At 33.8% G+C, this 14,397-nt stretch overlaps 1 protein-coding gene across 1 annotated transcript in view; it reads right to left on the bottom strand.

The window, feature by feature from the left end:
* The window catches only part of LOC111706006 (latrophilin Cirl), a 28,226-nt gene extending 16,740 nt beyond the window's left edge, over positions 1–11,486 (bottom strand). Inside the window, exon 1 of the mRNA XM_023478741.1 lies at positions 11,163–11,486. Coding sequence (XP_023334509.1) covers positions 11,163–11,259 — 97 coding nt within the window. The 5' untranslated portion in view covers positions 11,260–11,486. The remainder of the gene's footprint in view (positions 1–11,162) is intronic.
* Positions 11,487–14,397: the final 2,911 nt, after the last annotated feature.

The following is a 14,397-nucleotide window of genomic DNA, read 5'->3' as shown; positions in this document are numbered from 1 at the left end:
TCTTCTGCCCCCCCCCCCATTCTGTCTTCACGCTGACAAACACACATTTTGACATGGATTCAAAACATGTCGTGATTCTAACAATATTTTTAACTAATAATAATATATATAAACAATTCCTAATATACAGCTGAAAAATTAATATTTAAACTTCCCAATATGGACGGAAAATAAAAAATTTAATGTTGAGCTTATTTCAGGATTCAATTGTAATTTCATTTCTCTGTCTCCCACGAATCCTACTCTCTGTGTGCTAAGCACTACCTAGAGACTGCCTCAAGACAGCCTGGAGAGATAATTATGAGTAATAAACGAAATTAAAGCAGTTTTTACACATTCAGGGTTCAAAAGTGTTTATTATACTAGGCTGTATAGAACTGGTTGGAGCATGGTTCGGTAGGAACTTTTTCTAAACTCCGGGTTCCCCCTAAACACACGGAGAGACAAAGTAAACCTTGGGGTAATTTGGGGAATGATGAACGAGGTTTTTCAACTGATTACCGGAGTTTAGGTTCTTATAATTAGAAATAATTTAGTTTAATGTCAGTTTTTGGTGTACTTACTACTGAAAACTTTACCAATAAGGGGGAGGAAAGGGGTTTAAAAAGTTTTTTTACAATACTATTTTTATCTTCATCGGTTTAAAGCAATTATAAATGTAATCACGCAACTGCACTGCATGGAAATGCAAGATAAGGTTTTAATAATTTATAATCCCCCCCCCACCCTTCTCTTAACCCTTCTTGATGAATATATTCTACATTGTGAATAGTTTCAAAGGGTAAGTAAACAACCCTTGTTTACAATAAATCTATAAGTAGGCATTGTATATGCTACCAAAATGATAATATAAATTAAAATAATAATGATAATAATAATAATAATACTCTAATTTAGAATCATTATTCTTCGTGTTTTTTTTTACAAAACTCATCCAACCTTCCATTACTTTTCTCTTTAAAACATTAACGACATCTGTCAAAATAAAAAAAGAGGAAGATACAATTTAAAAATTTGAACCCCTCCATGTTTTTCCAGTTTATCGTTAAAAAAACAAAAACCCCCCCCCCCCCCATTAAAAGATAAGACATGTTTCAATCCTTCTTTTTATGGAAAAAAATTATGAAAATACAGACTTTAGTTTCTGCTTTCCTACTCTTTGATGAAGTTGGTACAGATGTTCAATAAGTAAAATAAACATACCTAAAATAAAATAAATCTGTTAATTTCAAGCGATGGTCACTGTAAACTAGAGAGAAGGATACGGTAAAATTTATGCGACATAACTGGTAGGACTTTGTGACCTCGCAGCTTCTCTAGTTTCGATTGTACGCACATGTGAGACATTTTAAGTAACATTTTAGAAATTTTAACATTTTGGATCCGTCCTAGTTTACAATTTTTTTACCCCCCTCCGACCCCCCCCCCCCCCTATAAATTTTGTACATGACCACTTTTTCAACAATTTTCAACCAAATTAGTATATATTTAGGGTTAGGAAAAGACACTTTCTGGGCCGAGCGCTGCGGCTAGGACAGGCTAGTGGCCGAGCGCTGCGGCTAGGACAGGCTAGAGGGCCGGGCGTTGCGGCCACATGGTCAATTATATCCATGTCTTCCAAATATATAAGATCCATGTACAAAATTGATAGGAGGGGGGAGGGGGGGCCCGGGGGGTTCAAAAATCGAATATTAGGAAACTACCAACATTTGAGTTCTTCTCAACAGCTCTTTAATTTAAGAGGAGTTATGAATGAAATTCAAATTCAATTTGCTTTAGTTTGACAAGCCAAATCTTTATGTTTAACTTCCGAAGGTTGATGACTAGTTTTTACAAGTGTGTAGTTTGTAGAATAAATATTAATTATATTTTATTTCGTGTTCCATCATAAACTTTTCTTGGACAAAAAACCCGAGATGAGAAAGAAAATCCGGGAAATTTATAATTCGTCTAATTTTCTAAAATATACACTAGGGGACGGATTTATAAAGTTAATATGACAATCTGTTTTTATCACAGTTTATAGCTGCTCCCCCCCCCTCCTACTAGTTTCTTATCAACCAAGATTACTCTGGTCTTAAAAGCCCCCTCCCCCCAATTTTATTACTCCCCCTATCCCTCTTCTCTCCCCTCCTTGATCTGACCACTGGGTAATCACTCAGCAATAAGTCGGTTCACAGTAGACCAGAACATACCCATCAAACCCACATTTTAACAGGGTTAAACCTACCTCCTAACCAATTCCCATCCCTTTTCTAACCCCTCCCTCATTTCTTGATCCGTCTTAATAAAAAAAATAAGATTATCTACGGTGTTAAAACTACCCCTGATATAACTACAACCCTACCCCCAGGGCGCTGTACTAGTCTGGGTACCTAGAGAACCAATGGAACCCTGCTGTGATCATCATAGTCTCCTCCAGGGTACCTCTTCTACCTATCTAACAATCGTATTGGGTCGGATAGGTTTCATAACCATCCTTTTCGTTTTTATATACCCCGTCCCCCCACCCTTTCATAACATCATTTCGTTTCCCTTCCGCATAGGTAATTTACATACTTTTTCATTCTTTCCGTTTCCTTTCCCTCTCCCTTAATTAATTACCAGGTTTGAACTACAGGTTGGTGTATCCAAGTACCTTAATATACTGCAGTATAGACAATAAGGATGTGCTTGGTATTTCCTGTAAACCATCCCTGGCTTATTCTGGAGTAAATCCGCCCTTCCAGGACCTATTTCGTAGTAAATCAGTCCTTGCAAGACCTATTCCGTAGTAAATCCGTCCTTCCAGGACCTATTCCATAGTAAATCCGTCCTTCCAGGACCTATTCCATAGTAAATCCGTCCATCCAGGACCTATTTCGTAGTAAATCCGTCCTTGCAGGACCTATTCCGTAGTAAATCCGTCCTTCCAGGACCTATTCCGTAGTAAATCCGTCCTTGCAGGACCTATTCCGGAGTAAAACCGTCCTTGTCTTATCTATCATGTAGAAAACCCGTCCTTATTTTACCATATCCCAGACTAAACCTGTCCTTGTCTTGTATATAACCCGTCCTAGTCTAAAATATCCTGGAGTTAACCCGTCCTTGACTGATTTATCCCGGAGAGTAAACCCGCCCTAGTCTAATATATCCTGTAGTAAACTCGTCCTAGTCTAATATATCCCGGAGAGTAAACCCGCCCTAGTCTAATATATCCTGTAGTAAACTCGTCCTAGTCTAATATATCCTGGAGTAAACCCGTCTTTGACTGATCTATCCCGGAGAGTAAACCCGCCCTAGTCTAATATATCTTGTAGTAAACCCGTCCTAGTCTAATATATCCTGGAGTAAACCCGTCCTAGTCTAATATATCCTGGAGTAAACCCGTCCTTTATATATATATATATATATATATATATACAAATATACAATATTGGATGATATATCTTGATGCAAACACTTCAAAAATTAGTTTCTATCTGATATATCCTTCCTTTGAAAAGCTAGATATACAGATAGACATACTTAGATAGAAAAAAATAGACATTCAGATAAACAAATAGAAATACAGATAGATATCTACCACGCACCACCACATCTGCCCCTTTAGTAAAAGTAAGTTCAACATATATGAAGCATAAAGTCTGACCGCGTCAACCTTGCTGCACCGGCTTTTCCTGTTGATTGTCTGCTTAATTAAGCCAATGTACGTGCGGTACAGTACAAACTGGGACCGGAAAGGTTGACCCGGCTCGGAAATCATATCGAAATCATAGGACAGATACAGATGAAAATACAGATGTCCAACAGGTCGATGGAAAAATGCCATAACAGACGATAAAAGAATTGTAAAAATGTGACAGCTGCAGTGCTCAACCGTCAGCTGTAAATGATTGACTACAACAGATAAAGTTGAGTATTTAAAGGACTGTAAACTGTCTGACAGCGCCCCAGGGAATTATCTGTAATTAGCTCCAGGAATACGGGGCAGAGAGGAGATAAGCCAATAATACCTTTATCAGATTCTACTAGAGAATACAGATATAGATATATAGATAGATAGATAGATAGATAGAAATATAGATAGATATATAGATAGATAGATAGATAATTAGATAGATAGAGATAAATAGGTAGATAGATAGATAGATATATATAGAGGTAAATTTTTTTTTATAGTTTCCGGGTGATAATGCTTTTTTAATTGTTCTAAAATTCTGTGACACAAAAATACTCATAAACAAGTATATGTGTACTTGATGAATATATATAGATGTATAGATGAATATATTTGATGAATATATATAGATTTATAGATGAAAATATTTGATGAATATATATATAGATCTATGGATGAATATATTTGATGAATATATATAGATGTATATAGACGAATATATTTAATGAATATATATAGATGTATAGATGAATATATAAATACCTTTAACATATCTACTTGTAAACACTGCACACAGAACTAATCCAAAGAATTTAGAAAATCTCCGAAAATATTTGGAACTTCAGAACATTGTAGAGCAGGGAAATGGGGGAATTTTTAAATCGAAATTTTTCACAATGTTATCAGTATTCAATCTATAAAAATTGCCCCCCCCCCTAAAAAGCTTTTAATGAGTCATTATTAAAGGATTAAATCCTATAATTTTCATCACCTTCTTTTCGTCTGGCTGTTTTTGTCAAAATGCTATTTCTGTACTCCCCTTAGATAGATAGTTAGATAGATAGACGGTTTGGTTGGATAGATAGATAGATAGATTAATAAGAAGAATAAGTAAGAACAAATGAGGTAAGTTTTTGAATTGTAAATCTTTAGGGGCCTGGGTAAGTAAGTAACTATGTAGATAAGTATGTAGGTGTATAGGTAGATAGGTAGATACAGAGAGAAACGTTGATATTATTAGTATCATTGTATCAATGAGAAATTAAAACTTTAAACTCAAACCTTAAACTCTATAAAACTTTAACTTTAAAACTCCAAGCGGGTACACAAAATTAATATGGTACAATATCATATCCGCAGTACAAAATTAAGTACAATAAACAATAATGCAAAGAACAAAGAATGTCTATTAATTTTGATAAAATCTCAATTCAATTCAAATTTAATCTTTTTATCTATAAATCTATATCTGTATCTCGATATCTATTTGTCTAAATCTATATCTATCTATCTATAAATCTATATCCGTATCTCGATATCTATTTGTCTAAATCTATATCTATCTATCTATAAATCTATATCCGTATCTCGATATCTATTTGTCTAAATATATATATACTAGCCTTATAGGGCGCTTCGCGCCCATCTTCTAAATTAATTGTGAACATGTTCTCTTTGTGTACATCGTAAAACAAAACAAAAATAATTCGCTGATTTTCACAAAAAATTACGTGGATTTTCAAAATTTTCAAAAATTTAATGAAGATCTAATTTTGATGGAGACAAATATTTGAAATTTTGATCATTCATAAACCTTCCCTGTGGCTCCGTGAGGTCCCACAAAAAATTTGGGCCTGATCGGTTCAGCCGTTTTGACGTTTATTAGATACAAACAAACAGACAAACAAACAGACAGACAAGCCAAATTTATATATAGATGTATCTATGGTTCTATCTGTATCTGTTCTCTATCATCTTCTATATTTCTATATTTAGCTGTAAACCCATTATCCTCAAGTCTGCCAGGAAAAATATAAAAATAGGAAAAAGTGAAATTTCTTTTTGACAAAACTTTGATAATATATTGAACCAAACTTAGCTCATAAATATTTTTAACTTTTTTACCACGCACACAAATATCAAATTGCATTTTAAGTTTCATTATAATTTTCAGACATATCTTTTTACTCTTGTACAGAAATTAGAGGGTTAAATATGCCCCCCTCCCTTTTCTTGCCCTAGGATTATCCCCCCTCCCCTCCCAGTAAATAGATTGGTGTATCCTTATATATTGTAATTGGAGTTAGATCGTATTATTGTATTTTCTGGATGATAGCACTGGGAGGGGAGGGGGGCAGTAGGTAGGGGGGATGGATAGGGAGGTTAAGATAAGATTAGTTTCACATTCTTATTCTAAACTTAATTATTCAATAAATAAATATTTCCACTTTTAAAAATATATTTTTAAGTTTTATTTTCAGAAAAAAATCTTGTAAAAAAATGCTCCTGGTTTGATTTTTAATATCCAAAAAGTAAAGAGAGAAATTATTCAATCAATAGTTTTTAAGATATTATAATTCACCCATGAGCCTTTGCGAGATTATAACACCTCCAAATTGTCACTATACCCATGCACTGTCAAAATATATTAGATTTGACTTAATTTTCATGTAAATTAACCTAAACCTTAATATAGCGCAACCCTTTACCGATAATTTTATTGGTTCTCCAGGTATAATTAACTTTGATATATGAACCCTTAAACACATTATACAGTCATACTTTAGGATTAATGAGCTAATAATCAATTATACATATATTAATAAATTTCGTACTTTCTTATTATTATTATTCATAATTATAATAAAACTCTCTTTTCTAAGAATATCATATCGTTTCGCCCTTTAATTTTCATTATTTGATCAGTAAGGGCTGTAAGGGACAGACTACAAATTTTTGAAGTTTCATAAAGAAACCAAAACTCAAAATTTCTGATCCCTACATCTTTGCAACCTAATGATGTACATCGTTGATATTTCAAATTTAGATTATTTGATGACAAAATTCATATCGTTTGAAATATCAAAGTGGATTCAAAGATATAGAGATAAGAAAACCAGAGTTTGTGGCAAAAAACTAAAACTTTTGTGAATGTAGGTTTTCTATATATTTGTGAATTGACTCTTTAATCAGATTTAAAGTAGAAGGAGAACTCTTTAAAACCGGAAACATGGGATATATAAAACTCAATTTAAATATTAATCTGCGCATATACATCTTCTTAATGTTTTTAGAGAGTAGAGAAGTTTCAACTTTTATCTTCTTTTTGTGTCTTTCTAACTTCAGAACTTCAATTTGTAAGTCATAAAAGTTTTAGCCTTAGGAGGCCAGGCAGGCAGAGATAGGAAGACAGGCAGTTATAGGAAGGCATATAGACTGTAGAGATAGGAGGGCAGGCAGATATAGGAAGGTATGCATATATTGGAAGGCGGCAGAGAAAGGAAGGCAGATAGACTGTAGAGATAGGAAGGCAGGAAGATATAGGAAGGTAAACATATATAGGAAGGCAGGCAGAAAAAGGAAGGTATATATACTGTAGAGATAGGAAGTTAGGCAGTTATAGGAAGGCAGGCAGAGATAGGAAGACAGGCAGAGATCGAGATGAGGGAGAGATTGGAAGGTAGGCAAAGATAGGAAGGCAGGCAGAGATAGGGATGCAGGAAAAAATAGGAAGGCAGGTAGATATGGAATGCAGGGAGAGAAAGGTAGGTAGAGATAGGAAGGCAGGCAGAGATAGGAAGTATGGGAAGGCAGACGAAGATATAAAGGCAGATAGGAAGGCATGAGGCCAGAAATGCGTTAAAAGACAAATTTTAAAAATCATCACAACTTTGTCACCAAAAAATAAAACCTAATTTTTCCGAATATTTTGGCATTTAAAGACATTTAAGGCATTTAACGTAAACTATAAAACTGTTTTTGGTTTGATTATCCGCTGAAGATAAGAGATTTACAGCCTTGGTTCAAGCCAAATCCAGAGGGACATATTTACCCCCAATCCGAACACTGCAGGGTGTCACAAAATAACCCAAAAAAGTTGTTCTTATCGTAAACGTTTGGGTGTTCTATCAACTAGATTTTATATTAAAGAAAATATTTTTTTTTGGACAGCCTTTTACTCGGATTTTTACAGCCTGGCAATTAAACTTATCTAGAAATTGATCAGCAATGCCCTGTAATAAAATACGTCTTTTAAACGAATCAAAACGATAAAATACGTCTTTTAAACGAATGAAAGCTTTATCTATCAAAATTGAACGTTGTCATTTAATTTTATTTAAAAACAACGAAGACCAAAAGTGTGTTAACACAATGTTATTATAAGAATAATTATGATTATAATTCTAGGATTTTTACAATAAAATTTTAATTATCAACAGTTTTTCCCAGTTTTGTAATTTAATTAAAATGTCAAATCTATTAATTATTATTGTGAGTTAAATTTAATTACTTCTTCATAGAAAACTAGGAAATTGAGATTTTAAAAAAAATAACAAATTTTAAACTTTCAGTTTGAAAAGAAAAATATCGCCCCCCCCCCATTCTAAATTACCACATTGCGCTTACGAGGACGAAATTACTAGTTAGTCTCCGGGTCTAAGTATATACTTGAAACCCAAATATATCTCTGCAACCCTGAAACCCATGTCTCCGAACCCAAGGTAAGACTGGGGAAGCATTGTATCCAGTACCGGAGTAGTTTCGATTATTCTTAGCTGTCAAAAGCCTGTAATTTAGTTCAATTATTTATACAATTCAAACATTAAAAGCACCAATCCCCCTTCCAACGACAACAGTAAATTAACAACGTATATACGTGACTGAAACTCTGAATAACGGGAAAGGTTCGAAAGTAAATATCACCCCATGACAAAAATTAAAATGTTCAAGCTTTAATTTTAATTCTCATTAATATTCTATAATAAAAGACATCAAAAAGGTTTCTTGGAGATATTAATTTTCAAAGATGATTTTTAATATTTCTAATCTAAAAGGTTGCCTTTGGAAACTTGAGGAGGAAGGGAAGGGGGAGGGGTGCTGACGGGGTGAGTGAAAGGGGATGGGGGTGCTGACAGGGGAAGGGATGACTTTTAAACTTTAATCTCCCCACGTGCTAATGATCTTTTTATCAGCCTCAAAGGTGTCAGGCTCGGACAGGTTACATGCACTTCTTTAAGATGTCTTACTATTATACAGTCATACTTTAGGATTAATGAGCTAATAGATATTGGCTTGTGTTAACAATTCTTAGTCATTTCAAGCATTTTGAATTTGACTTCGATACGCCAATTTCTCCGAGTCAAATTTAAGTTAAAGCTAGACAAATTGATGCATTTCTTCATGCAGATTCAAAAATATCAAAAAGTATTTCTTCCCAAAAACAAATTTAGAAAATAACTAAATTTTGTTGAAATATCACTAATTTTAAGATTTTATTTAAGAAATATTAAATCTAGTAAAAATCAGGTTTAATTAGGAAATCCTAACTTAAAAATTATGAATAAAGTAAAGTTAGGAAAACTGAACTAAAATTTAGTAAACAACTAAAATGAATTAGAAAATTTATCCAGGAAAAACCAAGGTTTTAATGCAAGGAAAGTTATTTCAGAGGTGTTCACATCTTTTGTACTGCAGTGTACTGTCAGTAATTTAAACACACATAAAAAATCAATGAAATATTCTGGTCATAGGAAACTATTATGTGTATTATCAAAATTATCAAAATTTAATGTTTTAAATCTCCTCGGATACTAAACGAACACTGATGCATCTATTCTTGTTTACAAATTCAGCCCAGAGCTGGTTTCAAAATGTACACAGAATATACGCAACTGCAATTAACTTTCCTTGGATTATAACCTTGGGAAAACTATGTTTAATTAGGAAAACTTAGTGGAAATTTAAACTAAAATAAAGTTTAACATTGTAAATACTGATTTAAAAACTGCACCAAGCTAAATATTAAGTCAGGAAACTAAACTTATCTTTGGAATTTAATCTGTACTGCCTAAATTCTAGGCTCCGGTATCGACTTTAAGAATAATAAACAGAAATTCTATCATCACCACCATCATTAATGGGTTAAATAAAAACTACTTCGAAGAAGGTGTAAACAGTGTAGGCTAATTAGTTACAGCTAGAAATTCGCAACGCTTAACACCTTATCTACAAAGCTTTAGCAAAGACAAGCAACAAAAAGCCAAAAATATGAAACATTTCTTCGCAACGATAAATTTCAATCATTAATAATTTGACAATTATTAATGGAACTTGATGACATTTCGGATCTTAGATGTTCATTAATTATCCATGCATGAATATATATATTCATAAACAAGGAAGGGGAAATATGACAAAATAGATCTTTTTTTCAACGTTTAAAGGGAACCAATTGATGTTTGCACGTTCATCCCCCTTTCATACTTCATATTTTTATTCAACTACAAAGCACGAGATAATACAAATAAAAAAATCACAATTTACTATGTAGTTTGGACCCGCCTAACCAGAGTTGGTTGTTTTTGTTGGTTGGCCCATTATTAGCGAATAAGAATTGTAAATAAATAGATGGATGAATAAAGTAAGGAGGGGGTGAAAAAGTATAAGTGAAAGGGTGGATACTCAGCAGAATGGTTGTAACAGAGGGTAACATATATGATTATAATCATGTTTATGAATTACAGGGTGAAGAAGATAGCAAAGACTAAGTTTATCCTCATGAAAAACAGTTATTTTTTTACAGATATAGCTTGCATAACTGTCTAAATAGTTTTTGAAGATTTTTCTTTTAAACAGTTTTGCAGATTTTGTTTCTTTCAGCTCTAATTCAATCGAATTCCATAATTTGGGAAATAAAGCAGAAGGAATATATTCTTGCGTTTAAAAAGAACCCGCTCAAGTTTACAAGATTTTGTTCTATTTGGTTCAGCTAAAGAATTAAACATATTATGGAAGGAAGATGGAATCTGGGGGGAGGGATAATAGGTATTCATTGATAAGAATTTTTAAAAATCCCTCATTATCAATTAACAAAATCTAGTTTTGTATAAAATCGGTGAAATAATTATGTTTTTTATTCATATATCGTGTAGCGTATATTATTTTATTATCCGTTTGCACTAGACAATTTTTTTGGTTTTCTTTTTAGATTTTTTTTAATTTGAATTTTCTTAAAGAAATACAACTATTTGTAAATAATTTAAACATTTTTAATGAACATTACTATAAAATTACATTGGATGAATAAAATAGAATTTGTTTAATGTTTCTAAAAGCTCGATTTGTTCGTTGTCATTAAGGAATCAATCGACTTCAGTTTTATTCCTCTATTTTATATTGTTAAACATTGTAAACCACTTTGCAAATTAAATTCAGAAAAGACAATTCCTAGAAATAAATTGCGAATTTTAGTAATGTTAGAAATGTGATTGATTGATATTACCTTCCATTCCATGTGCTCCGGGTAGGTCGGAGGGTCTAGAACCCAGTGTGTTTGGAAGTACCAGGAGAAGAGCAGAGATAGTTTGAATCCAACCCATCTTTTCAGATTACTTATGAACTATTTATCACCATTATACTAATTTTTGGTTTTTTAGCGATTTGTTCGCAATATTTGGGATAGATTTTTTAACGATTTCACTTCTTAGATCACATAGTGTACAAGCCAGGTATAGTTTTATGTACCAAATTATACACTGTACACAGAAGGATCGAGCTTGAGGTATGCTCTCTACAGCGGTGTCTCGGTAACTAAAGTTCCGCCACATTTACCGGAGCCGTGCTGGGACAATTACACTTGATGAGGGGGGATAAACCGCCCGGTGTCGGGTAGGCAGGGTTGCAGGCGGGTTGGGTTCAGAGGGTTTTGGGGAGAAGGAGAGAGGGGTGGAGGGAAGATACAGGTTTATTTACACTTAGTGACCAATCTGTGATTCAACCAAAGGATAACTTTGTAGTATTCGGAAACCAGGATTGCAAACTAGCAGATTGGAACCAGTTTTCGGAAACCAGTATTGTAAACTAGCAGATATTGGAACCAATATTCGGAATTACCAAGATTGTAAACTAACAGATAGGATCCAGTATTCGGAAACCAGGATTGTAAACTAGCGGATAGAGGAAGGAACCAGTATTCGGAAACCAAAGTTGTAAACTAGCAGATTGGAACCAGTATTTGGAACCAGTGTTTTGAACTAGCAGATAGGAACCAGTATTCGGAAACCAGTGTTGTAAACTAGCAGATAGGAACCACAACCAGTATTCGGAAACCAGTGTTGTAAACTTGTAAACTAGGAGATATGGAACCAGTATTCGGAAACATTGTAAACTAGCAGATTGGAACCAGTATTGGGAAAACAGTATTGTAAACTAACAGATAGAAACCAGTATTCGGAAACCAGTGTTGTAAACTAGCAGATTGGAACCAGTATTCGGAAACCAGTGTTGTAAACTAGCAGATATGGAACCCGTATTCGGAAACCAGTGTTGTAAACTAGCAGAAAGGAACCAGTATTCGGAAACCAGTGTTGTAAACTATCAGATAGGAACCAGTATTGGGAAAACAGTATTGCAAACTAACAGATAGGAACCAGTAATCGGAAACCAGTGTTGTTAACTAGCAGATTGGAACCAGTATTCGGAAACCAGTGTTGTAAACTAGCAGATAGGAACCAGTATTCGGAAACCAGTGTTGTAAACTGACAGATAGGAACTAGTATTCGGAAACCAGGATTGTAAATTAGCAGATAGGAACCAGTATTCGGAAACCAGGATTGTAAACTAGCAGATAGAGGAACCAGTATTCGGAAACCAGCGTTGTAAACTAGCAGATAGGAACCAGTATTCGGAAACCAGGATTGTAAACTAGTAGATAGAGGAACCAGTATTCGGAAACCAGTGTTGTAAACTAGCAGATAGAGGAACCAGTATTCGGAAACCAGGATTGTAAACTAGCAGGTAGGAACCAGTATTCGGAAACCAGAATTTTAAACAAGCAGATATGAACCAGTATTCGGGAACCAGGATTGTAAACTAGCAGATAGGAACCACAACCAGTATTCGGAAACCAGTGTTGTAAACTATAGCAGATAGGAACCACAAACAGTATTCAGAAAACAGGATAGTAAACTAGCAGATAGGAACCACAACCAGTATTCAGAAAACAGGATAATAAACTAACAGATAGGAACCACAACCAGTATTCGGAAACCATTGTTGCAAACTTTAGCAGATAGGAACCACAACCAGTATTCAGAAAACAGGATAGTAAACTAGCAGATAGGAACCACAACCAGTATTCGGAAAACAGGACTGTAAACTAGCAGATAGGAACCACAACCAGTATTCGGAAAACAGGACTGTAAACTAGCAGATAGGAACAACCAGTGTTCGGAAACCAGTGTTGTAAACTATGATAGGAACCACAACCAGTATTCAGAAAACAGGATAGTAAACTAGCAGATAGGAACCACAACCAGTATTCGGAAAACAGGACTGTAATTTAGTAGATTGGAATCACAACCAGTATTCGGAAACCAGAACTGTAAACTAGCAGATAGTATTCTAAAGAAAAAAAACAAGATAATGAAACTGTGCATGATATGTTTTGTAAGATGAATCCCTCTTGCAGACTAAATTGTTTTGCAAAAAATATGTTTTGTTGTTCAGAATTTTTATTTAGTATAAAGTACAGCTGTTTTAGATTAAATGCAAAGCAAAAACGAAATAAAAAAATATTTGTTATAATTTTAATTAAATTTTTGTTCTACACTATCACAAACAATTTCATGAATTTACCATGTTAATTTTAGATATTGCAAAACTTAGAAAGAAAAAATATTTTTTACGATATCATTTTCGGATTTTTGTACGATATCATTATCGGGTTCACTTCAACGAACTGTATTTTGTACGATATCATTATCGGGTTCACTTCAACGAACTGTATTTTGTACGATATTATTATCGGGTTCGCTTCAACGAACTGTATTTTGTACGATATCATTATCGGGTTCGCTTCAACGAACTGTATTTTGTACGATATCATTTTCGGGTTCACTTCAACGAACTGTATTTTGTACGATATCATTTTCGGGTTCACTTCAACGAACTGTATTTTTGCCCCAAAATATTATTTATAAAATGCAGGCAAAATGCACAATGTATGAGATTCGAGAGGAAATTGCCTTGTATGAAGGAATCATGATATAAAATATGAAAAAATAGTACAAAAGAAACTTGTTACATTTTATGCATCAGTTGAACCCCTTGTGTAGCATCAGGAAGGAGGGAAGAGGGGTTTAAACAATCTTTTCTATATATTTTTAACTTGTAAAGCTTTAGAACATAAAAATTGTCGTACATTCAGGGAGATCCAGAAAACTGCAGAATATGATAACGAATTTCTAACAATTTTTGTGTATTTGAAATTTATTATAAAGTTTAATTAATAGCTTAAAAATCATCCAAATGGGTGAAATGGATCAGTTTACAAGGCACAATGGCTAAAACTTGAGTCTAAAAGTCGTCTTTCTACTCCCCAGTGTTATGGGTCTCTCTATGTACTTCCTTGACTCGGCTGCAACATTAATCAAAATCCGCAAATCCATTTAATGGAGCAAACTACAGATATTTCAAGCAAGGATATTTCCCTCATTTTTGTTTTGGAAAAAGATTGA

The sequence above is a fragment of the Eurytemora carolleeae genome, unplaced genomic scaffold (assembly GCF_000591075.1).
Source record: "Eurytemora carolleeae unplaced genomic scaffold, Eaff_2.0 scaffold200, whole genome shotgun sequence".
In the NCBI taxonomy this organism is placed as follows: domain Eukaryota; kingdom Metazoa; phylum Arthropoda; class Copepoda; order Calanoida; family Temoridae; genus Eurytemora; species Eurytemora carolleeae.
This window is presented reverse-complemented; position numbering and strand designations above follow the sequence as displayed.